The following is a 27,937-nucleotide window of genomic DNA, read 5'->3' on the forward strand; positions in this document are numbered from 1 at the left end:
AGCACAACTGAATCCTGCTAGTCACCAGGACCATTCATCTCAATTCTGACCAGCAACTCCTACCTTGTAAATGAAGTCCTGGTCTTGCGCAGCGACACTGTTGACCAAACTGGAGTTTGCCAGTTGGGGAAATACCTATCCTACAAGGGTTGACATAAGTCATTAAGCTCACTTCAATGAGCAAAGTCAATGTAGCCTCCGGGCATGACACCTACTTCATGAACTTCTTGCCTTCAAAGCTTTCCCCGCCCAGCAGAGGGTAGTGGCAGCAGCCAAAATATTTCAGTTTAAATAAGAGCATCCCCTGCTATGGTGTTGGTATCAACAAAGACACCCATAAAGTTTGTGATGGAACAAAGCTGCAGTTGCTGAGCATCTCACAGCACCTGCCAGACTGCCTACTAAAATGCCTTAGAAATGGGGTGCCGAGGAACATTGAACCATCTTTTAGCTCTATGGCCTGTGGGCTGGCAGTTGATACTGAGAAATGCTACATTTACTTTTAGTAGTATCAGTTCTGATATGCAGCTATGGCTCTTTGTTTCAGCTGATAGGAGGAACTGGGTGATGGGTCAGCATTTCCTTTGCCTCTAGAGCCCACCTGTTTTCTAGTGCACTGCCTGAAGTTCCCAAAGCTCAACTTCCTCTTGCTTAGAAGCCTCCACTTAGTTCTTTCCTTCTTGTAGCATGAATCCCTTTTTGCTTATTCTAAAGCTGTCTCTGAAGCCTTCTCAGTCTCAGGTTCAGAATGTGGTCACTTACTCTTTGAAGCACAAAACACAGGTCGAGAGAGAATTTTTTTCCTGTAGTCATCACCATACCATTAAACAAAACAGTCAAATATAAGCCATTTTTTAAATGATTGGGTAAATCCTTCTTTCAATCTTTCCTTACTGTCGATTTTGTTAATTCACTGGATTCCTGAAACCCACGTAAGTTTTCAGATGTAAAAACAGGACATGAAGTACTTAAGTCTCACCCTCATTCCTTCAGACTTCCCCTCTCTGCACAGAGATGTATGTCTAGAGGGAAGCACAGAAGGAAGATGTATTCTCTTGGGGATTCAGGTGCATCAGCCACGTGCCCCTTCACCCTACTGATTCACTATTCGGGCCCTGCAGACGTGCCATGCTCCCCATCCTCCCACCAACAGCTATCTTGGAAGCCAGCACCAGAAGCCTTCATCACAGCCGTGCTCTCAGCAGTGCTATATTCCTGTGCTGCCTTCATGGTGTAGCTGCTATCTGCACTACTGGCCTCTCGCAGCTGCAGAATGGAGATTCTGTGGGGAAAAAAAAAAGAGGAATTAACTGCCAGGAGAAAGAGGAGCAGGGGCCAGGCAAGTAAGGATGAAAAGGAGGCACTGTCTGGAAGGAGAGTGAAGTTGTGAGAGGGGGGCCATATTCTCTTCCTGAGGGGAAGTTTTATTCTTTCTGGTATCATTTCAAATGCTGCTGTTGCTATCAGAAGCCAAACAGGTCCTAACTTTTCTTCCTAATGTTAATAAAAGGAGTAATAATTGAGAAATGTCATGAGTTGGTCATAGTTTAGCGTTTATTTTTTATTTTTTTGGAGATATCTCCAATTATCCTGCATCCCAAGGGACGGTTACTAATTGTGCCTCCTGCTAGTGTTCACCCCAAGGAATTCAAAACAGCAGCAAATGAAATCAGAATGGAGAAATAACAAATAGAGCTGGAAGATAAAGGAAAGAGAGTGACGTCCTGATTCTCAGGTGCAGAGTCCTTTCAAGTTGAGGAAATTGTTATTCTCCTACAATGCAAGCTGAGAGGAAAAAGCAACCAACATAAATAACTCCTTGCTGGTAAGAGAAAGGAACTCCAGAAAAATCCAAAGCACATTTACATCCTGAAGGTATTCCTGCCCTTGTTCCAGATCTCTCTTGTCATCTCTTTTCATTCCCAAATGAGGCTAGGTCTATACCGAATACATCCCCCGACTGTGGGAAATGGATTCAAGCCGCAGAAAAATTCCCCAAATGTGTACATGCATGACAGCGTGCCAAAGAGCTTCGCCCTTCAGATTTGTGAAGTGGTGGAGTCTGCCCCAATACGTACTGAAAACAAAGGCAGGACGGAGGATTCCTGCCAAAACACCATGTTATAAGACAAGTCCCTGTATAAAGGGACGGTAAGAGAAAACCAGACTGCGCTAATGGAACTTTGTTACCATCAAGCACTGTACCACAAAGCAGAGGGATGGGAGAAGGTGAGTGCTCCTCTTATTACTGGAAACGAGAAGAACCCTCAGCCCAGCATCCATTAAGCTACACATCTCAGTCATGCAAGAGTTCTCCTTGGATGAGGCAGGAAGAATCTGACCAAGCAAGGCTTTGAATCTGTCTGCAGGACTAGCTGTTTGCACGGACTGCTGATTGCATCAGGGGAGGAGGGGACGAAGGCAGCAGACCCCAGGATGGCTCTGTATTTAACAGAAGAGGGGAAGGGAAAATATAGCTGTGGGAAGAAGGAACTGCATCTTGCTAGGCAGTGGTTTCTGGAGAAGGCACTCTGTCAACTTATTCATATGCACAGCTGTGATAATTACTTTCCGCTTCCCTAGCTCACATGCAGTGCCTACCTCTGTGGGAGGCTTTTCCTTTTGCTCCCACGAGAGGAATGATTTTTGGTGTCTTCCACGTGCTTACTGAGCTGTCTCCCATTAACCAGACTGAAACAGCAGAGACTGTACGCTCTCAGACTACCCTTGTAGCACTACCCCCTCCCCGCATCATTCTCTGCAATCTGCAATTGATTGCTGCAAGAAGCAAAACACTCCAGCAAGTTAGACATCACCTTTTGACTCAGCCACACTTTTTTTCTGGACTAGCTGCCTTTGTAAACCTTGCTGGGCTTTCAGGTAATGCACATTCACAGCCCTGTCAACCTGAAACCATGTGTCTTATTTGCTCACGTTCAAGACTCAACCTTACCTCCAGCCTCCACTGCTCACTCTTTCTAATACATATATATTATTAGACTATATATTATATATATTATATTATTTATATTTATTGTTGTCATATATATATATGTCATATATATATATATATGACAACAATCATGAGTGGCTGTTAGGGATTTTTGGCCAAGCTCTAGACTGTTATTTGGGCAAAACTCTTCCTGATATCAAGCTGTCCAGAGAGTGAATCAGATTTCAGCATTTAGGGCAGTGTTATTTATGCCACAGAAGTGACCTCATAACATTTAACACTTCTTGTCCTGTTTGTCTCCTTCTTTCAAGGCACTACAGCCTACTTGACAGATCAGAGCCCTGGGACACAGGTTTTACTCTCAGCTTTGGATAGCTGGGTGAACTCAAGCAAAACATCTTCCATCTCTTCATCCCCTTTTGTAAAATGAGGGCTGCCTTTGTAAGCACTGAAGGGTCTACTGATAAAGAGTGATGCAGAAGAGTCAGTGGTATTATTATTACTTATTCTTGCATGGTCTTTCTATTATTATTCCTGCAGCAAGATCTTGTCATGGGGAGAGATGTACTAGAGGAAAAGCTTAAATACTTTCTACTTGCTGCACCTTTAGATATTGGTAGGGACATACACTGGCAATATCCCACCTGCCAATAAGTGCATTACTTCCCTGAGCAATTTAGAAATTGTAACATTACTGTGTAAATGTGCTCATCTCTGAAATGCAGCTGTTTCTGGTGTTAGATATGAGAGCTGGCCATAGCAGCTTGCAATGAAGCCCTGTTTAAAAAAAAAAAAAAAAAAAGGCAGAAGAATGGCCCTGATTCCTTAGTGTTTTCTAAGTCATATTATCATTTGTGCTTGAGGTACTGGAATGTGAACTGCTCAGTGAGGATTTGCTAGCATTTCAAGCCCCTGTCACAAAAGAAAAAACAACTTCACAGGAGGAAGACAATGAAGAATGGGCCCTGCTGTCAATTAGACAAAATAGTGAGAGGAACACGCTGACAGATTTACACCAGCATGTGGACAGGGATAATGCCCTTGCTCTCTGTGTGCATATCCTATGAAAGGATACGGGCGGCTGTGGTCCCCAACATCTAGTCTGAAAAGCAGGTGCTAATGTCAGGCGGGGGCATCCTGAAAGGGATGCTCCCTCCAGCCACTGTCTCCTCCTAGCACTCCAGATACCTCTTGGAGATCTCCCAGGCAGTGACCAGGCTAAACTGCTTGGTCAAAATGCTTGGTAAATTTCTGCATGAGGTCCAAAAAACTCACATCCCACAGTGATGGGAGCTAGCCACATATACTCTGGGCATACAGTGGCGTGCTCCTTGAGCACAGGAGCTGCAAACTGGGAAGGTAGCTTCAAGCAGTCAGTATCTGTTAAGGGTAATGTTCAGTGTGTGCTGTTTATTAATAATTTCTCCTGTGTAGGAAGCCTCATAAAAATAGAACATAAACCCCTGTCATTCCTTCCCTCCCCCCAGCTACATTAAAGTATCATTACAGTCACACACATAAAAGAACCAGGCATCCAAGCACTTCACAGCCTCTGCAGGGTAAGGTTACTGAGGCTCCTGGTACCCCTGCAGTCTAGTTGCCAGTCTCTCCTTACCCTTTGAACTCCTCTGCATTGTGGTCCACTCCTCTGCTGGCCTGTATCCCCGTGCACAGACAACCTCTGCAGAACCCAGAGGCAGGGTATACCTATTCTGTGACTGCTGAGCAGGCTTTGGAGAGCATGCAGATGCTCACACCCCTGGGATGCAGTCCTGAGGCAATGCCACAGCCATGCTTCCAGGCTTGGGATATGAAGAGCAGATTAATACAGACTTAAAACCCGCCTGAAGGTTGCCCTTAGCAGAGAACAGAGACACACAGTAGATGCCTCTCATCCTCTTCTTCCACTCTTCCCACTACTAATATTTCCTTTCTTCTGCTGACCAGTAAAATGACTTGCTGAAAGCAACTAGAGTTCAGCAGAAGTCTGATCCCTTCCTTATAAAAGGAGTAGATTCTTTCCTCCATATTTGGGAGGGTAAAAACCTCCAGATGTCTGATAATGTGGTGTGGGTCTTTTTTGTTTGTTTGTTTTTGTTTTGTTTTTGGGGGGTGAGGGTTGCCAATGCTTTTCATCCATCAAGGACGCAATCTGGTATTCCCTGTCTTCTTGTCAGCATAAGAGCCATGGTAAATGAGGTGACAGAGGTGATATAATAGTTCCAACCAGAGCATGTCGACTAAGTCAAATATTTATGTATTCAGCTTGACAAACTCTCCTTTCCTGGCAGAAACAAGGGACCAGCAGTGGATATTGCTGCAGCTAACATGGAGATCGGTATTTTCCCAAATGAGTAATAAAGAATTCTTGGGGGAAACATTACAGCAGTTGGCTGTGCCATCCCAAATGAATGGCATGGCAAGCATGCACAGAAGCTGACAGGCTAACAGCTAACTCAAATGAACTAGCTCCAGTGGTGGCACAGAAGTCAGTTCAAGTAGAACTGTTAACGTAGATGATGAGTGTTATCTCACATCCCTTCAAATATGTTAAGTGAGTTCACCCACTTAGTTGCATTTAATTGATAACCGAATCTGGTTCTTAGACTTACCTGGATTTTAAAACAGTGCAAATTACTGATCAGAGCCATGCAGTCTATCTATATTAGGAGTTTGACTTGATATAGATTTATTGGCTCAAAATATTATTGAAGAAAACTGCTTGTAGAGGGGTCTTTGGCATGAAAACCAAGGAATTCTCAGAGAAAAGAGCGATTCCTCAGATTCTTTGCAAGTTCAGATGAAGGTTAGTGGTCCAGTGTGCATGGATATCAGCATGGGGCCTCAGGACAAATCCAGATACTCAGTTACTATGGTGAAGGGGGCCATGTGAGCACCTAGGCAGACACAGGCAATTTACTGGTGTCCTACTGGGAATGGATTTGCAAATTAAAACCCAGCAAATGAAAGACAAGGGCATTTGTGAGGATGCTGAACTGACTGAAGAGATGAAACTTTTCCTGGAGCAGCCCAACGGAGTATTTCTCAAACAGTATTTCTCATGGAGGGGTGAAAGAAAGGAAAGAAAGGTCTGAGCTTGGTTCCATCACTGAAGTAGAAAGAAAGGTAATAACCTCTACAGATCTGGAGAAGTACCTCTCTTTTGCAAAATGTCATCACGTATAGAGTCCACTAAGGACCTCAGTGCCAAAACCACACCTCTCCAGGAGGCAGATCCAAGAATGCTGCACAGAGGCGGTGCCCACGCAGGCACAGCAGCAAGAAGATGCTGGATGCTGAGGCTGAAAGAGGTGCCGTCAGAGCGACTCTCTCACTGGAGCAGAATAGTGTGAACCGCTTTGGAGGACTGCCTGGAAATCGACATGAGAGAGACAAACAGATCGACAGCAAGGTCCTGAATTTTAATAGAATGGTCAGAATTTGAGAAAAACATCCAAAGCACAGAAAATCCCAAGCCTCCTTAAGATCCATAACATTCGAAGTGTCAATTTTCTACTGGTCTTGAGAATGACAGAGATGCTTTAGTGCAAATGTAAATCAACCTCTTTAGTACTAATTGTCTCAGCAGCAGCCCATGACCATGCAAATCCTGGCAGGTGCATTAAGATGATCCACCAACTTCATGTGTGAAGCCAGGAGGAGTAACAGGGAGGATTAATTTGCCAATGGTAAACCTCCACCTAGTGCCCACTGAATTCCTACAGTAATTTCCCAGTTCATTGCAATTTTAATATTCCAAGACTTTTAAAAGGCACACAGAACACTAGCTTCAGGAAAATGTCACAAATTTGGAGTGGACTGCTCAGCCACTTCAAGGTACTGGAGAGATAATTTAAAAAAAAATAATACCTAGGGTCTTTACTGCCTGAATTCCTAAGCAAAATAGGTTTTCTGTGACCATATATTCTTTTCTTTTTTCCTTCTGAGCATGTGTCTCTGTCTTTCTGTGTGTGCATGTGTGCGTATGTGCCTCTGTGTTGGTTCCTACTTTGTAACTAAGCCAAGTTTGAGTGAGTAATCGTGATCTCTGAGAGACTAACCTCTTACAAGTTCCATGAAAATAGCTGGTGGTGTGGAACAGAGAGAACTTTGTAGGTTCTCCACTGAGGGAAAGACTTCAGAGTGAGCTGAACTCATTTCACACAGAAGTCTCCATGTTGGGGAGAGATGTTATAAAAGCCTCAGCACCGGGAGAAGAGTAGATCAGAACTCACATCTTGTCAGGCATTAGAAAATGTCACCATGACACAAATCTTTTGGAAGCCAAGTTTCATTAGCTCTGCAGCTCACAGACCCCCTTGTTTTCACCTAGAAGAGGGCAGGAAGGATAAGGTTTGTCTCTTTTTCTTTCTTATTCAAAATCAGTTCAATTTCCCCAAAATACCCTTTCTCAGATGTGACTAATCATGGAAAATATTGATTCCCTTCTATCCCTGTCAGAAAGTTATAACTTCAGAGCACATGAAAATAACAGCTGATCAATGGACATCATCTCAGCAAAGGCAATAAAAATAATACCTGTGTGAGAAGCAGACTGTGAGTGTACACAAAAAGTAGAGCGCAGAAAAAGAACATTATAAAACAGAACAAATATATATTTATAAGCCTACAGCGGCAAAACGCCTAACTTAAATTAAAATACCGTATGAAAATATTACAAACCTACTAGATGAAGGATCAGAACGCTGTTTAATGGCTTTCTCATTGTTCGGTGTTATCTCTGTGATCAGTCGCTATCTATTGCTATTGTCAACGCTCATTTACACTAGTGGATGCATGTGTATTTGTGTGTGAGGACAGATGCACAAAATCTGGTGCAGATCCTCAGGTGATGTAAATTGCCATGGCTGTATTGACGTCAGTAAAGATACACTGATTTCCTCCAGCTGACAATTTGCTTTTCTGTATGTAAAAGGCACAGAAGCTAGGTGCTGTTGCAACTTTGCTCTTAGACACATACAGTAGGCAAATGCTCATGCAAATACATTCCCTCTCATATGTGCAAATACACATATTGCTTTGCAGCACACATTGCAAGTAACGACAGGAGATTTATACTCCTTCCTATGCTGAAATTTATAAACAGGATTGTTCCTGATCTGTCTGCCCACTCTTATCTGTAACAATATATCCCCACTTGCTTTGCTACAGATCTTAAAAAATACAGAGATGAAAGGGACTGTCCAGCATCAGAAGGCTGTTAAAAATACATTTAGGAAGGATTGAACTTTGATCTTAAGATTGTTAGTCCACTACTCTAACTAAGACCTTTCTGCCTCTTAAACAGAGCCATTGCGCAAAACAAATCCAACTCTCATTTTCTCACCTAGGGCTTAGCTAAATGAAATGACAAATTCCAGAATAGATAAGAATATTATTACTTTGTTTCAGGATACTACTCTTTGGGGGGAAAAAATTATATATACGTATATCTTAAAGGTATGAAAGGAAAGGAAAAAAAGGTCACATTTCAAGCTTTGTCTCCATAAATGACTATTTTCTCGTTTGCTCATTTGTTCCTACATGGTTCCATGGAATGTGGACCAAGCCATGATTACAGGCTACAGGTAATTTATGTCAAATGAAATATTTTCCATCTGTTACACAGAGGAATATTTCTGCCTTTCTATAATGTTTTCCTAAGGGAGAAACAACAAAAGGTTTCATACCAGAGAATGAGGGTGGAAAAAAAGGGAAAAAATAATGGAAAAAAAAATATCATTGAACTAAAAGAAAGGGGGAAAAAGCACCTAGGCGATTATAGGGAAACCAACAGCAAAAGCAGAGGGTCTATAAACCCTAATACAATACGATTGAGGCCATAGCTCTTTTTTACTCTTTCTACTTGCTTTACAACACAGAAGGAAAAAAAATAGAAGTGTAAGATAGGCATATCGCTACAATCTAACACATCCATTTATCTATAGGTACTTATAGATAAGTATACTGCATAACTATTTTTTGTTTTATCAGGCAAACACTTCCTTTGAATGAGTAGAGAGATGCCGAAATTAATCAAAGACCAAACTGCCCGCTAGCAAGCTCTGGTCTGGTATCACCCAAGGACTAGAAAAGCATCCCAAGGCTAGATTTCGCTGGCTTGCCCTGAATAAAAGTGCAAATAATTTTATGTAGGGTGCAGGTGGTACAGTCTGTGCCTCATGTAAGTAGCCACTTGCTGCATGCATAAACTGTATGTACCATGCCCAAACTGTATATTCCCACGTGCACATCTTTTTATGAAGGACCGGGAAGTATCAGTCACTTGTTGCAATCTCAAAGAGATGGGTGTCCTTCCGTGCTCTGTGTGTTGCAAAGAAAGGGACAACCAGCCCAAGAGTCACCTGGCAGAAATTCTCAAAGGTGTCTTTAATACCTTTTCATTTGGGGCATTTTTCCATGTACACAATTTCCAAACAGCTATGCATGAATTCTTCTGATTGCTAACAGTGTTGCCATGCAAGCCCATGGCTCCTGAAGTCCCCTGGTGATCCTTAACCTCGGATCTGCCTCGGAAGTGACACCAAGCGGGCCGATACAAAGCATGTGCAAGAAAGGTACCCTTGCCACCAGAGAAGAGCATCCTGGCTGCAGCAGAGCATACAGCTGAGTGACACAAAAATATCTCCAAGCACAACAGTCAGTACTGCCCATAGACTCCTTCCCGAAGCTCCCAGCCAGCCAGTAAGACTTTCCATAGCAGCATTTTTAGGCTTTGATAGTGTGTTTCTCTGGCCAGGACATTATATAGCACCATATTGCAGTCCTGTCCCCGTGGGGGGAATTCCTCATGCCATCTTCACTATGCAATTTTGTGCCTAGAATTTCATCCTGAACTCCTCCTAAGCTGAGACTTTTTCCTTCTCTTGCCTCATCTGTGATCTCTTATAATATTGTTATGAATCATTAATTCCATATTCCTTTGCCTGGGACTTTATAGGCCCTGATGCAGATATGACGCAGGTGTGTTCGTACCGTAAAGAATGTCTTAGGCTGATTACCATGTGAATGGAACCAGTACAGATGTATCTTAAAATGGGACACAGTTGCAGAGACTCTACTTTTTCTCCTCCCATTGTAATCTTTATTTCATTCTCGTCTGAGCAGGGCTTTGGCATCCATGCAGCTACGCCAATGCAACCCCCTGTCGTTTGAAACCGGCTTACAGCGCTCTACTCCAAGTAACTTTTGATGCTGAAACTGTGCCTTGCTAGCAGGGATTTTCAGAACCAAGGGCAGCCCCAATGCAACTATTTCTGGTGTGTGAAAGCTCAAGGGAGTCAGACTCTGAAATAGGCTGGGGGAAATCTGAATCCAAAAGAGCGAAAGCAGAGGGCATATGTAGCACTGCTTGTGCACCCAAAGTGAACGGGATGGGTATCTGGGGTACATGGGCAATTCAGAGTTGCTCTGGCCTTTTATTTTTTTCCCTTTTTTCTTTTTTTTTTCCTTTTTTTTTTCTTTGTGTGTGCTGGTGCAATGCGCAAATATAGCAAAATATGTTAATAGTAAGCCATAATATTTACAGTTATTGTTAGTACCCATTGAAATCTGTGGGATTTTGTCTAATGCCTTTACCCTGGAGATAATCCATAGAATAGAACATTAATGCATAGTTAAAAAGAGAAATTATGGAAAACAGCACCTCTGCATATGCAATATCTTCATTTCAAAGTTACATAATTGAGCTTTTGAAATTAAACAAAAATACAGCAAACAGCCTCAGACCACAGCACCGACTAGGTGCCTCTACCAATATCTTTTAAAACACGCCTCTTTAATAAGATAAAAAATACTGTCCTAAATTAGTACAAAATAAAATAGAATAGGTTTCAGCCTAATGCAAATCCAAATGAGCTCTAAGACCTCTGGGAAAACGTGATTTTAGCAAATTTCTTCCAAGAGTCCTAAGAGTTTGTTTTGCATGATGAGACGATCTTGCAGAGCAAACAGAGACTAATAATTTAAAGGATCTACTTAGCTTCTGTAAGTCGTGCCAGACAAATACTGCTTCTACACCTGCTTCCAGTGTTGGTGACGTGGTTAAAAGAAGACTTGAATGCTACGCTGAATGTTCGTAAATTGCACCTACGCCTTTCGAAGGAAGAAACAGCAACTGAATGTTAACTATTATTTAATCGTATTAACCAAAGTCAGTTTTCCAGATAATGCACGGGCTCAAGATCTGAAGTCCTTCCATAGGCAGAGCTTCGCTGAGAGACTTTCACTGAAAAAAAAGACGGCAAGATTCAGGCCATTTAGACTTAATGTGCTAAATTCAACCCCGTGGCGTTTCTCTGATACTCAATGAAGGGTACTGAGGACTGGAAGAGAAGGCAGTTTTCTGATAAAGACGGGGAGGAAAATTTATACTCACGGCGTTTGACGATACTTTCGGGTGGTCCCTTAAGACAAGAGGCTGCCTCCTAAGGGTGATCTAAGCCATGCTAATTTAGCAACCTGTATTTTTGAAGCAAAACATTCCATGACGAATGACCTTATTTTTTTGTTTTTAAAGCTGTGAGGCGCTTATGCAATAGATTCCTAAGGTAGAAAGAGACAGATGCCACAGAATAATAATCAGCCTAATTCTTGCTCAGAGTCTCTGCAAAGATCTTTCTCCCTGTCTCTCCTTTCATAGGTAAGCTCAGGGCTACCTTTTCTCAGGCAACAAGAGGCAACAATTACTGTGCCTCTGCAAAACTCAGTAATTCTTCCCTTCTAGAGGAGGCATTGCATTTTTCTTCTCTTTAAAAATGTAATTTTCTTATTAAAAAAAACACGCACACAACAGCAACAAAAATTCTATTAGAGAGCTAACAATGAAAGTAAGACTGAACTTCTCTTAAAAAGATGATTCTGTTGTTTTTTCTTCCCAGCCCCTTGCAGAAGACTGCCCTACTTGACATGAATAGTCACATGTGTCCAAAAGCTCGGCTCTTCACTTCTATCCAGGGCTTGAGGTGAGCTGGGCTGCAAAAAAAACCTCAATCCTAAATCAAATGGAGCAAAATCCCTGGGCTGTCTGAGGTGAGACGGGGCACCCCCAGTACATTTAAACATGCTGCACAGAACCTCCTGTTTTGTGAGAGGCAGAGGAAATCCCATCACCAGGCTGTGATTGCCGGGCACTGCCTGGGTGCTGCTTTAGCCCTTCATTTCAGCCACTGCGTCTTGTCATGCTAAAACATCATTTCTGTTCTGTTTAGAGTGGCCATTTTCTGTAGTGAGCAGCCAGTTCTTACGCTCTTGGCTAAGGGGGAAAAAACAGAGGACACTGAATTTCAGGGTTCATACTACAGGGAAAAACACGTTCAGATTTGCGTAGGAAGGAAGGAAGCGCAGACACCTAATCTGAGTAGGTATTAAAGTACATGTCCCCTGCTGTCACGCAAAAGCCAAAATACAACTCTCAGGTTGGCCAGCTGGATCACAAGGGATACTGGGCATGCTGTCAAAAAGGCGGTGAAAGATCCTCCACATTCGAGTTGCCTTTAAGTTAGGTTTTGCAGTCCCTTTGATTTCCTTCTGACAGTCAGAGATGAGAGAGGATGAAACCCGGTGTACACAATCAGTGGGAAAAAAGGGAACCGGCAGGAGTGGGAACTGTAGACTATTTTGCATCTTTCCTATTTCCCTTTCTATACAAAGACTTCGGTTTGCCTATGCTATAGAAGGAAACAGAAGCAGTCTATTTCAATCTTCGTGAGTGAAGAGCGCTGCAGGGATTGCTCTGTTATCCCCAGCAGCAGCCCTGACTTTCCACAAAAAGGCTACCTCTATGTATCCAGCTCTCTGTTATTTATAGATTGTGGTACGATCTGTCAGCGATCACCTGTGTTCTTAACGCGCTTCTCTTTGTGCCTTTTGATACGAAGAACAGATCCACGATTCTCGTCCCAACCAAACCCCACTAGAAAAAAGCTCGGATAAGGAGGAGGCATTTAGACTTCTGCACCGAAATTGATTCTTCAGTCTGGGCAATGACATATGTTAGAAACTCTGCTCGGAAGGAAGGAAAGCCCTTGCTAATACGACATTTCTAACAGAGCCTTCACTGCAGGGGTTCACTATTTCAAAAACAATGAGGTTGATTATGCATTTTTATACGCATTTCTCACTGTTTTCAACCGAGTGACTCCAACCAAGCCATTCCGGATTTAGAGCAGCATGAGCTCAGGATCTGGCCCCACGTCTTTTTAAAACTTCATCCACTGCATGATGAATAAGGGCCAGATCCTGCAAATGCTTACTACCTGTACCAACACTCTGTGTATTTTAATACACACGCTTCCTTTAAGGTGTGATCGCAAAATTGAATCATTACAGTGCAGTATTTTAGGAGTACGGACCCATCTTTTGGGATTCAAGCATGCCTTGACCGTACGTAGTCCTTTAATAGTATTTCTTTTAATAGTAATTTCTCTACTGGTTTTCACAGAATCGTGTGGTAGATGCCTTGCTGTTGTGAAGTGCTGTAACTCTACTTACACCGGCTGAAAATCCAGCTCCATATCATCGCCACGCTTCTGTGCTCAAAGCCAACACGACTGAGAAGGGGCCCTTTGTTTCAAAAGTGCCAAAAGAGATAAGGAAGACGTCTGGGGCCATCCACTGTCCTGCGTACTTTATTTTGGCATCGCTATCAGCAAAACAATAGGGCCCATTCCGGAAAGGAAGAGCAGCTCTAGTTAGTTGTACTACTTACACTAGCAAATTCCTCACGTTAGAGAAGCCACACCAGAAGCCGAGCACCTTCCCTTCCCAAGTTCTCTAACTGGCTTTGAGCAGACAACATCCCCCTGCTTCCCAAACACCTAAACCAAGGCCAGCACCATGCCCTGTGCAGTTGTCATGACCAGCTGGCGAACTGACGGCATACACGGGGCACAAAACCCAAGCGAATGAGACTCCAGGAGTCGCCTCTTCCACCAGCTCCAGTGCAGGAATGCTCACCCTTGTTTACTACACACGCACGCACACAGACCGCTATCAGCATCCAGCACTAGCAGTCACGCTTTCTGCGCTGCTAAAAAACACTTGGTCCTTTTCAAGAGCTGGTTCAGCATCGGGTACCACTCACCAAAAACAAAAAAAAAACAACAACAAAAAAAAGGCAAGCCACAGCGATACGCATCCTAAATGTCACACAAACGCAGGGCAGCTGTACCCCCGCCAACCCCCCGGCACCATGCGCACCCCCACGCGTCCCCTGGCAGCGGGGAGAGGAGGATCCCAGCTCCCGGGGAGGAGCGGGGATGTTCCCCGGCGGCTCGGGGGCTTTTTGGAGGATGCCGGTGACTTGGGGCGAGCAGGAGGAAAGGCTCCCCGCTGCCACGCCGGGCTGGCGTTTGCTCCACGACTCGGGGATCGGTGCCAGGCGAGGAGGGCGCGATGCTGGGCTCGGGCTGGCCACGGACACCTGCCCCTGGAAGAAAAGCGGTCAGGGGGGAGGCAGCACGGAGCAGGGGGAAGGAGCACGGACCCCCACCCGCCCCTCAGCCCTCACTCACTCCGGTCTCCGGCCGAGGATGCCCTTGCCGATGGGCGGCGGGGTCTTGTGGTGGAGCAGGGCGCTGCAGCACCCCTTCTCCCTGCCCTCCTTCTCGGCGGGGGGCTGCTGCCCGCCCGCCCGGCCGCCCCCGGGGCCGCCCCCCGCCGCCTGCTGCTGGGGCTGGGGGTGCTGGGGGTGCTGGGGGGGCTCGGGCTGGCCCGGCGGAGGCGGCGGAGGGGAAGGCGGCGAAGGCGGCGGCGGCCCCGGGGGGTGCTCGGGCGGCGGTCCCGGGGGGAGCCCAGCCCCGGTGGCGGCAGGGGGCTCGCTGTGGGGCGGCCGCTGGCCGCGCAGGCTGCGGTTCTCGGTGCTGAGCTCGTCCAGCCGCCGCTCCAGCTCGTCGATGCGCTGCCGCTGGGTGTGGATGAGGCTCTGCTGGTTCTGCACGATGGCGGTCAGCTCCTTCAGGTACAGCACGGCGCGCACCGGGTTCTCCAGCAGGCTCTCCATGCCCACCCCCCCCACACCACGCACCCCCCCACCCCCCTCTCCCCTCTCCTTCTCCTTCTCTCTCTCTTCTCCCTGCGCGGACCCCGCGGGCCCCTCTCCGCCCGCCGGCCCGAGCGGCGCCTGGCTGCGGGGAGGGCGGGCGGCGGGCGCGCTCCCGCGGCCGGGCAGGCGGGCGCGCACCCGCCGGAGCGAGCGCGCGCGCGCCTGGGCACGCGCCCGGCCAGCGGCCGCCCGCTGGTGCCGCGGGGGGGGGGGGGGGGGGGGGGCGAAGCCGTTCCTATGGGGGGGGGGCGCCGAGAGCCCGCCCATGGCCCCGCCGCGCAGGCGCCGGGGGATGGAGGGGGGCGGGCGGGAGCTGAGGGGGCGGCTGAGGGAGGGGAGCCTGAGGGAAGGGAGCCTGAGGGGAGCCCCTTCCCCTGTCCCCGTCCCGGTCTGCCTCCCTCCCTCAGTGGCGTTCCTGCGCGGTGCCTTTCTATGTTATGTGTATAAATTCCTGTCATGACTTAGTGGTTTCTTTTATTTTTATTTTTAATTTTTATTGTTTTTTTTTCTGTTGGTTGCGCTTAAGCAAAGCGGTGTAATTCGAGGTGGTGGTGGCTGCCCTGCTGGTAGCGGTGCTGCTTGGTGGTGGCAGCACGCAGCGGGCAAGGAGCTCCCCGGGAAAATGGGGGAACCGGTGGCACCCCCATTAGCTTGCCGCTCCTCCAAATCCTTGGTTCCCCAAAGCCTTGGTCCCCTGAAGCCCTGGTTTCCTTCAGCTTCTTGGGAAGCAAACTGGACAAAGTGCGGAGCTCTGCCTGGGTGTGCAGGTTGCATTTCTGAGCAGGTGATGTCCATGTCTCGCGAAATGCCTTCCCTTGCCCATCCTCGTGCACGTCTCTGAGTTCACAAACTTACAGACCTGGGTCTGAGGAAACAACCCTCGTGCTTTCTGTCATGCTAAGTAGCCCAGGTAAAGGCAGCGCACTTATTGACAGGGACTCTGGTGCAGATCTGTGAAGAGTTTTGGTCACAGAGCAGCAACCTCGGCAATCCGCGTTGGCTCTGAAGGTCCAGGAGGGGCAGCAAGCAGTCACACCTGATTTTAGGCAAGCCCATCACTAGATCTGACTGAGCATCCAAAATGTGCGGGTCCACAGAGTGAAAAGCAACTGTCCTTAAGCAGATCATTTTGGGGGAAGGACTATTTTCATTTAGCCTTTTCAGATCAGCAAAAACCGCACCGCAGCGAGGAGCTCCTGAAGTGAGGGACCGAGAAATGTGAAGGAGAATCTCAGCCTCAGCCGAGCGGAAAGGTGTATTTCCAGTCCTTTCTGTTCACAGATAGCCTTGGGAATGTAAACTGATGCAAACAGGATCACCAGGATTAGAAACCGTTCGCAGATTCCTTCTAAAAAGGAGCTGCTATTCACAGCTCTCTTGCAAGCACTTAGAGGTGGCTTTGGGGGATCGTGAAGCATTGCCGTATGTCCCCTGTGTCAGGGGAAGACCCTGGAGTGAACTCCAAGAGCACTCAAATCCCACACACTTATGATTTTAATGGAAAAAATTTAAGAGAGACCTTTCTCCACCTCACTGCCTGCTGTGCCATTAATGTCTTGTGAGGGGGGGCCGGCTGAACAGGAACCGGTGTTGTGCAGCAAGGTGAGAGATGGTTGTAGGGGAACGTGAAAAGGCATACGCAGAAACACAGGGGAGATGAAAGCACCTAAGATATTTTGGGGTAAGCGTAGAAATGATCATTTAGGAGACTGTGCTGCTATGCTGCCTCCTTTCAAGAGACACTGCTGAGCAGCATCAGCTCAGTCCTATCTCACAGGAATGCAGTCCAGGGAAACCAGAGGAAATAATGTACTTTTGGCATGGGTACACTCTGGGAAGGAACATGGGATGGCTGTGGGTACATTGGTGTACGTACACACACACACACACAAAGATAAGAGAGCTTCCTTGTCCTCATTAGGAGAGACTTTAGGCAGGGATTGTTTCTCTTGCAGGATGGAACAGGCTGTTTCAGCATCAGGGGCTAGCTCTGTGCGCATTTCTATCTTCGTGTTGGACATAAGGTTCCTTTTCTGCCCACCTGGGTAAAAGCAATGACGAAATAAGGGCCATAAACATTGTGCTGGCCTATCCATATACAGTACAACAGGCTGTGGTAGGTATTCCTAAGGTAATAGTAACTAACGAGAAAATGTGTCCTGGTGTGGAAGACCAGGGATGAGGCCATACAGCTTGGAAGTCCTGTGTCATGGTGCTTGAATGCTCATCAGGCAACGTGAATTTTACTGTGTGGAATGGGCTTGACATATTTATTCGCTTTTTTTGCAGCCTTTATTTGCTTGACCAGCCTCATTAGCCCAGTTTCTACTCTTAATTTTTTGTCATAAATAAAACAGACAAGGACCTACAGCCATAGATTGGTAAGTTTAAAATGAATGACTTAAGAGAGTCAGAAAGAAACCAGTTTTCTGTGTGGGTCTAGGGACTGGCAGACAAAAATGGTAAGACCAGCCCTGACCTTCCAGGTTTCTACAGAGAGCATGTGCCAAAGGGAAATGCAGCACAATGCTTTTGTGATGAAAGTCTATGCAGGGATCTACTTACAAAATTTCAAGAGGTAATAGGGTTGCATAATCCTTCGTAATAAGAAAATTCAATGAAGAGAGGGTATTCATTCAAGAGGAATCTGCAAGGATATCAGAAGAAATTGAATGTCTTCTTTTGCTCGGTAAGCAAGAATCCCGCATAGCTAGGAAACGCCTCCTCTTTTATCCAGCCATCATTGTGTCCCTTTGATTACGCTGCCACAGTACCTCGTATATATCATTTGCAAAGCTCTGCACATTAGTGAAGTAAACCTTACTGTTCCGTTGAAGGTGAATGCTAGGATGGCAGCCACCAGAAACAGGGAAATGGTGTCACAGAGTGATTAAATGACTTGGCCAAGGCCACGCGGGAAGCGGGGCAGGGGACAGGGAGGTGGGGGTGATCTCTGATTTTGAGCATCCTTGGCATTTAGCCCAATCTTCAGGTCATTAAATGCTGCTGCTTCTCTGTTTAGGAGAGATGATATCAAGAGGAAAACAATGGTGAAGATGATGAAAAGTATGAATTCTGTTAAAATTATTTTCGCTGTAGATAATTTGTTGGTATTGTGTTTTTCAAAGTCCTGATTCTTTTCAGCCCATTCCAGAAAAAAATAATAATGAATAATAATGGATTAATTATGTTATTATGGAATAAAGTGCTTCCCTTATCCACTTAGCAAGGTGCTCGGGCATTGCACAGAGAATTACAATTAAAGTGCAGCAATAGTAATTAAAATAAGCATGCATTATATAAACAAAGCAAAATGCAAATGAGTCAAGCCCTTGGATTTCATGGAAAGGTCTAATATTACAGGATTGAATTTTATATTTATTTAGATATTTACTTCACTCAGAGTAGAGTGAAGCAATAAATTAGTATATTAATAGGCATACATGACACAGAAGGTAGTAACATCTTCAGGTGTTTCATCTGCAGAAAAAAAATACTGCAGTGTGTTCTTGTAACTTTTTTCTGAGAGGTTCTAATCCCTCTTCAATTTGCAACAGCTCACCGAAACTTGATGCAAGCAAATTGCTCCAGCCTTCTGACCGGTAGGGACTTCACGTGTTTTTCCATTTGAGATTCTGTTCAAGGCATTTCCTTCCTCACAATTACATCTTCTCCTGGACAGGAGCTTCTCACAAGAAACCCAGGCAGTTCTCTCCATTTCTCACATTGATCTCGTTCCCCAGCACGTACCTGGTCCAGGGCTTGCAAGGTAATGACTTTCTACTGGTATTCAATATCCAAAGTATTATCAGTCAGAGAAGCAGGGAACACAGCTTAGGTTCCCAGCTATGATTTTGTGGTCTTATTATCACAAGTTTATGATAGTTTAATGCTTTTTGTTGTTGTTTTTTTTTTTTTTTCATTGGTTGGTTGATTTTTATACATACTTTTATAAGGCATTTATTACTATTGTCTCCGTTTTAGGAGGAGAATTTTGTACAAGGATACCTGAATACAACATAGATTGTTGGTGTTCAAGGTCAAGTCCATGGAGCTCAAGGAATGGCAGATTTAATGTTGGCCAACCCACCTTAGTTAACCTAACGTGTTCTCCCCTTCTTTCTGTTGACCTTAACCTGTGGCAGAATTTTGAGGGAAAGCACTACACCCAGTGGTGTTTCCCACTGTGTCCATCCTCATCCAGTTCTTAAGATAGATAAGAAGAACATCCAGAAGGATGACATACTCTTAAAAAAAAAATGAATTAAAGAGGGAAGGGAAGGGAAGGGAAGGGAAGGGAAGGGAAGGGAAGGGAAGGGAAGGGAAGGGAAGGGAAGGGAAGGGAAGGGAAGGGAAGGGAAGGGAAGGGAAGGGAAGGGAAGGGAAGGGAAGGGAAGGGAAGGGAAGGGAAGGGAAGGGAAGGGAAGGGAAGGGAAGGGAAGGGAAGGGAAGGGAAGGGAAGGGGAATGATCACAGTCTTATGTTGACACCTGTCCATTCTGCTTTCTGGGGGGAAGATGGGTCTTTTCCACCCCCACCTGGAAGTTAGCAGCTGCTTAAGTAGAAAATCTCAAAACTACTTGCAAACAGCCTACAGACCAAAAATTTTCTGAAGGAATTAGATGAATAATTTCAAAATAGAGGATAGAATCAAGACAATCACAATGTACTCATGCATAATTCATGGCTGGGAAAAAAAAAATCTGCATCTCCTAAATGCTTCTTTCACTCAGGCTTCTTTCACTTCAGGCCTCATCCAAAACTATTCAGATCAATGAGAGATGTTTCACCATCCTGAGTCTAAGCCAAGTCTGTATCTGCTTACACCTGTTAAACAGATGGATAAACTGAAGCTAAGACCAAGTCAAGTGTGTTGCCCACGATCACATAGGACACTGCTGTGGGGCTGTAAGCAGAAAGCACAGAGTCGAGAGCAGTGCTCCCTCTACTTCAGATGAGGATTGCCTGAAGGCAGGAGGAGCCCTCTGGCAGCCTGGGTTTGCTTCTGCACCTAAAGGCCAGGCGGTATAGTCGGCACTTTTACCCACGCTCTGTAACCTGAAATCTGTACCAAACGAACCACCTCTCTCATGCTATGGCTGTCAAATTGTTAATTCACACAGGTATCAAAAAATCAGAAGCAAAGGGAAAATATCTTGTTCTATAAATCAAACATAAAGAGCCGAGATGTGATAAGTTCAGTTTCTTTCATTGCTTCTTTTTTTTTTTTCTCTTCAGTGGAGTACAGCTAAGCTGACATATAAATATTTTAAAACAGCTGCTCATCAAGAAAAAGGTACAAATTCGGTATTGTAGCCTTAGCTGAGCATGTGTAGTTTTGACACATTTTAAAATCTTGAGTATATCTGAAATGTGCTATTGCAACCTTGCATTATTTACTGCAACTTAAAAGGAATCAAAGTCCCTCTTAGGAATGCATTTGCCTTTTTAATGTTGCTGAATGTTACATTATCTCCTGTCTTTTTCATGAAGTGAAGCTTTGCCCACTTAATTGATTAATTTTAGAGAGCAAAAGCTATGCAGAGACATTTATTCAGTGTCAGTCAGGTTTTTGTTTGAACTGACAGTTTTTGAGTCTTTTGTAAATACTGCAGTAAAGTGAAAAAGCTGGAATATGAGCATGATTCTCCAAATCCTATCTGACCAGTCCCACTGAATTAAACAGGGATTTTCAGATGAGACAAGTTTGTGTGATCTGACCTTGCATAATATACACGGGGGGGAAAAAATAAAAAAGAATGGAAAAATGTTAAGTCTAAACTCATAGTCCAAGGAGAAGATTTTTCTGCAGGAGCTGAGATCAAATATAGTCAAGAAAATAAAAATTAAAAAATCCATGAACAGAATAAATTTCAGTTAAGGCTACAATATAGCATTTTTCTGATGAGCAGCTGTTTAATATATTTATATGTCAGCTTAGCTGTACTCCACTGAAGAGAAAAAAAAAATGTAATGAAAGAAACCGAAGTATTCATCCTTACCACATCTCAGCATTTTATGTTCGGTTTCTAGAACAAGATATTTTCCCTTTGCTTCTGATTCTGTGATACCCGTGTGAATTAACAATTTGACAGCCATAACATGAGAGAGAAAGTTCACCTTGTTGCAGATTTCAGGTTACAGAGCGTGGTAAGAGTGCCAACTATACCGCCTGGCCTTTAGGTGCAGAAGCAAACCCAGGCTGCCAGAGGGCTCCTCCTGCCTTCAGGCAATCCTCATCTGAAGTAGAGGGAGCACTGCTCTCGACTCTGTGCTTTCTGCTTGCAGCCCCACAGCGGCGTCCTGTTTCACCTTGAAAGAGTGGCTTGTTTGGTCTGTGCTCCTGTTATGTAACAGGGGTAAGCAGATGCTGACTTTTCAGGGAAATTAAGGCCAGGACAAATCAATAAAGCATCTGGCCTGACGCGCTACATGCCATGTAATCCCATGCAGCCATTGAAACTGGAACTTGAGTGTATGAACAATCTATCTCCAGAAATGCCCCTGGTGCAACTATGAGGGTAGTAAAAGGTAAAGAACCTGTCTCATTCCTTGATATTGTGTCCCAGTAGGTAATCCCTGTCAGTATTCACAAGTTGGAATATTTTTATCATTTGAATCTATGCTTTTTACTTTCCTGCCATGAGTATTTACACAATTCTCCTCTAGGATAAAGAGCTCTCTAGTCCTAAAGCTTTTCTCTCCTTGAAGGTGACTGATCAGATCACCTGATGATATTATTTTTAGCAAGCTAAACAGACTGAACTCTTTAAATGATACCATTTTTTAAAAAGTTAAGTCATTCTTTGGGATTTTGAGGTAATTCTTCATATTTGCTGATGCACAGTGTGGTCCACCTAGAGGCAGGTCAAATGTTTGCTGAAGAGGTCTCTGCTCAGATGTGTTCCTGACTTGCTGCTCATTATTTATGGGGTCAGGCTTCTGCTCAGGTTAACCTTGGCCTTCAAATTTGCTTATCAATAGGATCGCTTGTGCTCAGACATGCTGACTTGTGATAAATATTTCTGTGGTGTATTTTAGCGTCCAAAAGAATTTTAAGGAGCAAATGAAGAGCCAAAAGGGAGAACCTGTGACTCAAAACTGAAAGAACTTGTTTCTGACTCTTCTTTTAGGAACATGATGGAATTGCTTCAGACAGCTGCCACCATCCACACTCCTGCAACTGACTCCGTACAGCCCAGCCTCTGACGGCATGGCCTCTGGCAAAGGACACAAGGGACCAATCTGCTTTGGGGGGCCCAGCTGCAGAAGGCAGGAGGTGGGTCCGATAATGGTAGAACACAGCTCTAGCTTTTGTGTAGTGCGCATTAGCTTAACACAAGGAAGGTGTGGTGATTACACACAGGTTCTGGGTGCATGCTACCTGGTCTTGTGAATTTCTTCACAAGTGGTGGGATTCTGGCAGTGGTTGAAGTGAATCTAGTAACAAAGCAAGCTGCTATAACCTTACAATATTTTAATTTGGCCAGAGATAAATTCCCCGCTGATTTGCTGGTTACTATATTTGCCTGTTTCCCCATGTAAAAGCATCCTATCAGACCTTTTCTGAGAGTGGGTGTAACTATTTTCTCAAACAACGCTACACTCATTTTTTAAGGATGGAAGAAAAGAAAAAAAAAAAAAAAAGGAAAAACAAAAGCTCACAGCAGCTCTGCTCCTTATTTCTGTCCCATGCAGAGATGACAGTTGAGTTACTTCTTTGCCCTGCGGCACTCTCTGCAGCACTAATCTTGGGAAGGTGCAGAAAGAAATGGCAAAGGAAGAGGAGTTCTCATCAAAGGACAAGGGAATGAAAATTGATGGGGATTGGGAAACATGATACATAGGGAAACATGCAGAATTGATAGGGTGAGGGATGAATAGCCTGTTAGTCATCGGGGTGAGCAGAACTGAGGCGGGGGGCAGGCTGATGTTTGGTCTGCAGGGCAAGACTGCTGTAGAAGCTGTGAAAGAGAAGTGAATGTTCAGAAGCAGGCAGGGAGGCGTGAGGACAGGAGGTTTCTGAAGTATTTCTCAGTAAACTGGAGAGATTGGCTGAATGTTTGTCATAAAGACGTGCAGTGTGGTTGAAAGGAAGACTCAAAAGAGTTAATAGTTAGGTTGAAATCCACTGTGTAAGACCTTAAGAACATATAAATGACCAGCCAAAAGCAGATACCTAGGAAAGAGACCTACAGTGGGAGCAGCACAAAGTGATACTTTCCCCAGATATGCCTCCAAACAGAATTCCTGAGCCGGAGGTGATACCCATGCACTAGAAAGCCCCTCAGTACATTTCTACCAGCTTGACTGGTCTCCCCTTGAGCCTGTCTGGATTTTTAGCACCCACATCACCCTGTAGCAGGGAGTCTCAGAGTTTTGTTGTACTTACCTGGCATGCTTTCCGTACAGAACTGAGGAGTGATGGCAGCATCACATACCTGAATGAGGGATCGAGGCCACATGTGCAAACAGGACCCTCCCTCCACAAATCTCACAACACAGGAGCCTGTAGGTACCTGGCCCTGGGTCAAAAGACAAAACTAGTCCTTCCACTGACTCTGTCTTAGTTTCAGGTCCGTATCCCAAAATAGCCAGTGTCATTTGCTGATGTCTTAAGTTATGTTTTGTTTAAAAGCTTCCCATCTGCCTAGGTTTGTACTCTGTTTCATACACATTTAAATTACTGCTGGATGGATGTGATACAGCGATGATTTTGGAAACATTCTCATTGTTTTTTAATTTCCTATGTGCTGTGCTTTTTTTTACAGAGATCAGCACAAAAAGGCAAAACACAACCAACTGTGACAGAATATATAAAACAGCATGAGCTGCCTACAGATAAATGAAAACAGTCCAAAATAATAGAGACCGATGTGAATCATGACCAATAAGCCTATTTGTAATAATAAACATGTCATCTATGTCAGATAAACACATCACAAATATTTATTAAGATAACAAACTGATTATTAATAGACAGACATCCCAAATTCAGATCGTGTCTCTCAGTCCTAGTACATATGAATTAGCAGCCGAATCTCCTCAAATAAATCCAGCACTCTCATGCAGGTCATCATACCTAACAGGTTTTTAAGAGAGAGAGAGAGAGAGAGTAGGAAGAAGGAGAGAAGAGACAAACATATTTTCCTTTTCTACCAGTATGACAGTTTAGAGGGATCAGGCTGCATTAGTGCTACTAAAGATGATAGAAATATGATGATCATAAGAAAAAAATGGAGGCAGGGCTGAGGGAGAGGCTTCCCCTGGTATCTGAAACTCTGACCCCAATCCTATAAGCTGCTCCAGGCAAGCAGGCACGTGAGACATCATTTTGAAGTCAGTGGGTTCAGGCCATGCACAAAAGTCTGTCTAACTGGAGCAGCTGCCTGCAGTTGCGTACTTTTATCAGTCTTTCAGATGCAGATACACTCTGTTGATACTCCATGAGCTTTACTCTCTTCAAAAAAAAAAAAAAGGGGGGGGGGAACATAGTAATCTTTCAGCCTGGTGATTGTAGAATGAAGCCAGTGAGGTTAAAAAGTGACATCGAGTATGTTTTCAGGAGGAGCTAAATAAAAAGTTGTTTCTCGTTGCAAACCTGGAACTAATGCATCAGGCAGGTGACGGATATACAGTCCCAAGCTTCTGGAAATGGAGAGGCTGGGCTGTAGCAGCAGCAGGAATTCTTCCATAATGTACACCCTGTGTTTCACAGCATAGATTTCAGGACATAAGCAGTATTATACCAAACTGAACAGAACAGGTGTAGAAAACAAACAAACAAAACAAAACAAAACAAAACAAAAAACCTGCATGTGACTGAACCAATGTTGTTTGGGGCATTAATTTGTTGTATTTCCATCCCTTCCATGCAGGCAATGGTGCACGCTCAAGGCCAAGCAGCCTGGTTGTATTCAGAGAGACCGTAACGCTCTCAGCGTGACAGTCTGCCTGTCCTGGCTGGGGCTCCAAAGAGGAGTAGGAGCAAAAACTACCTCCTCATTGCTCCTGCAGGCTCAGCTAAACTCAAGGAGTTACTGTGATGGGAGCCCACGTGGAGATGAGATTCTGGCAACTGCTGGCATTTTTACCGCCGTGCTAATTAACCCTCTTCCTCCTTGCTGGCACTTCCAGTGGCGTTACTGCTGCTTCAGCCGAACTGGTAGCTAGCTCTGACTGGGACGTGTCCCTGCTTGAACAGCGATGCTGCAGCCATCAGACCGTTCATTCAGCGGGCTCCTGGAAAGTGCAAATGCTCTTTTATGGGAAATGCAGAGCTAAAGGCGACGGTTCGCTACATGACAGTAAAGCCAGAGAGTGAGGCTCTCGTTGACTTTAGCGGGAGCCAAGCTCTCGCCCTGAGTGATGTCTGCGTTGCTTTTCTAGTGGTTCTGAAGTAGCAGTGAGTCAATGTGGAACAATGTGCCACAGTTTGCATGGCTATCGGCGATAATGTCCTAAATAAAATCAGGAGCCGTCAGCTGTAAATACTACTCAGCACAATAAAGAGAAGGGGCTGCCCCTCATCCCTGCTGGAGCCAATGCTCCATAACTGCCAGGTCAGTCTGAATTTTAAGGGATATTCTTGTAGCTGTTTTATATTCTTATTTGCTTTCTGGCAAGTCCTTCTCACTCATTTCAAGCCCAAACAAATTCCTCCTCTTCCTTTGTGATCATCCATTCTCATCCTTTCAGATATTCTTTCCTACTCGCAGCTGTTTTTTTGTTTGTTTGTTTCGAAGGTCCTGAGTCCTTTGCTTCTTTTCCTTACAGGCCAGCTTCTTGCTCCTAATGCTGTTTGACTTGACCTGTCCTGGCCCTCTCTGTGCTTAGCCTACTTCCCTGCCTGCTGGAAAGGTCACGGCTGGAAGGCCCCCTCCCCGTACACCACCACATCCATCACCGCCTGCTTTTAAAGGCAGGACTGCCCCAAGGCTTTTGCAGGCAGAGGAGACCTGTGCGGTCTCGGCAGTCAGAGCAGGATGCAGCTTGTCACTGCAATTCCAGCACAGCATCCCTGCCTGGCAGCAAAATGCTCTGACAAAAACGGATAGTGAGGGCTGCCTGAACAACCTGATTGGATTTTGGGGCTCAGCCTTGATTCTTGGCATCCAGCGGGACATATTCATGATCAGTATGGATTTGAGATCATGTCTTTGGTTTTGATTGAAACTCAGCCTAAACTGAGAGATTCGGAGCTTGGCTGGCATCCTATCTTCCTTCCTGCTGAAAATTCTTTGTTCCTGGCTCATTTTAGTGGATGTGCTCACCCACTACAGAAGGTCACGGTGAAACTGATGTAGTTAATTGTTTGTCATAAATTGTTAATTTGCCAAAATAAGCACTCAGTCAATGCAAAATTATTTGTGAATTTTAAATGCTCTCACTGAACATTATGGACATTTAAAACAATGAGGACAAGATAGGAATGCCAAAATACTTTTTTTTTTTTCTTTTTCCAACAAATTGTTTGGATATCCCAGTTTCACAGATGAAGTCCTAAGGCTGGTAGGAAGAGAGGGGAGAGTCCTGTGCCATCACCCAGGTACAGCCCTTCTGTTTCAGCAGTTCCTGATCAGGATGCTGAGTTGGACCACAACAGAACCATGTCACATACCACAGAGGTGGCACAGATGTAGTGTAATCCACAATGTAGGACACAAATGTAGCCCATTTCTCAGGGAAGAAGCATTAGCACTGGAGCATAAACCCCTTTCCCCCTTTCACAGGCTCCAGTCTGTATGAAACTCTCCAGACTTGTGAGTTTGGAGGGTGTGTTTTTTGCTAAGCCTTCTGTCTTCTCCCAAGAGCAGGGAATAAATAAATACAAGGGGTAGTTATTTATTGATGCTTAACCTTTTTTTTTTTAAATAAAAAAAAAAAAAGAATAAGAAGAATGAGCTACACAGTTTAGCTAGCACATAAAAGCACTGTTAGAAATATTTATTAAATAAATGCACTGATTCTTTTATGGAACAATGACAAGATTCTCACTGTTAAAATGAATGTTGTGTAGCATACAATATTATTTTGGCTTGTTGACATATACCTAAAAGGGAGGAGTGAGGGAGAATTAAAGGCTGAGGTGAGAAATGCATATCCTACTGCTTTGTGAATAAGCAGGAAGGTTATACCTGTAGCTCTTCAAAACAGAGCTAAGAAGGACCTGATGTTATAATGCAGATACAAAATAAATTCGCGTTTCTAGAGAAGAATCTTGTGAGATTAACATGGCACCTTGGCATACAGTTATTGCAGTGCAGTTAATACAGGACCACCAGGATATCTAGCCTGCAGCATAAAGGAATTGTAATAGCCTAATATGGTAGGCTTTGAAATTAAATAACTTCATGTGAATACTTAAGAGCAATGGAAAGGATCTGAAAGGTTGAAATGCAAGAGTAATAACACCACTGGAAATGTTTAATATGTATTTCACTTCTCATTCAGAACTAACGTATTTCACATAAGAATTCCAAGTTGTCACTAGGTCTCCTGTTGGGTAGAAATTGGAAAATCTTCTCTGAAGAAGGTGATGCCTAAGTTCTCCTGTGATTATAGTCCTTTGCTTTGATTACACGCATCTGCAAGACAGTGGGAGAATTATAGTTGGTCCCAAACAAACAGACAACTAACAATTTACCCTAAAGCTGTGTTTGTTTGTTTTTGGTTTACCGAATGCATTGATAAGTTTGTTTGGGGGTTGACTTTGGGTAAAACCAGACTTTAATTTTTAGGTGCAACAACTGCATCAAATAAACAACTATTCACCCAACCCAGCCATTTGAACACCCACTTAAATTCTTAACTAGGAGCTTGCCGCTGAGAGCAAAGAGTTTGGATGAACTTCTTCTCACAGAGGTGAGTCTTATTCCCACAGATTATTGATTTCTTTTATTTAGTTTTTATATTTGAAA

The 27,937-nt window shown here is 44.5% G+C and overlaps 1 protein-coding gene and 1 long non-coding RNA gene across 6 annotated transcripts in view; one reads left to right on the top strand and one right to left on the bottom strand.

The window, feature by feature from the left end:
• IQSEC3 (IQ motif and Sec7 domain ArfGEF 3) overlaps positions 1–15,194 on the bottom strand; it is a 99,883-nt gene extending 84,689 nt beyond the window's left edge. For 3 of the 5 annotated variants that reach the window (XM_068661601.1, XM_068661582.1, XM_068661592.1), the window contains exon 1: positions 14,488–15,194. In XM_068661601.1, the coding sequence (XP_068517702.1) occupies positions 14,488–14,975 (488 nt within the window). In that variant the 5' untranslated portion in view covers positions 14,976–15,194. The remainder of the gene's footprint in view (positions 1–14,487) is intronic. The other 2 variants (XM_068661573.1, XM_068661609.1) reach the window with 2 other exon arrangements.
• On the top strand, positions 14,769–27,750 carry LOC137844972 (uncharacterized). The gene is made up of 4 exons (XR_011090052.1): positions 14,769–14,933; positions 18,700–18,786; positions 22,151–22,296; positions 24,896–27,750. It is a non-coding gene; the product is annotated as an uncharacterized lncRNA (long non-coding RNA).
• The last annotated feature ends 187 nt before the right edge of the window (positions 27,751–27,937 follow it).

The sequence above is a fragment of the Anas acuta genome, chromosome 1 (genome assembly GCF_963932015.1).
Source record: "Anas acuta chromosome 1, bAnaAcu1.1, whole genome shotgun sequence".
Taxonomy (NCBI): domain Eukaryota; kingdom Metazoa; phylum Chordata; class Aves; order Anseriformes; family Anatidae; genus Anas; species Anas acuta.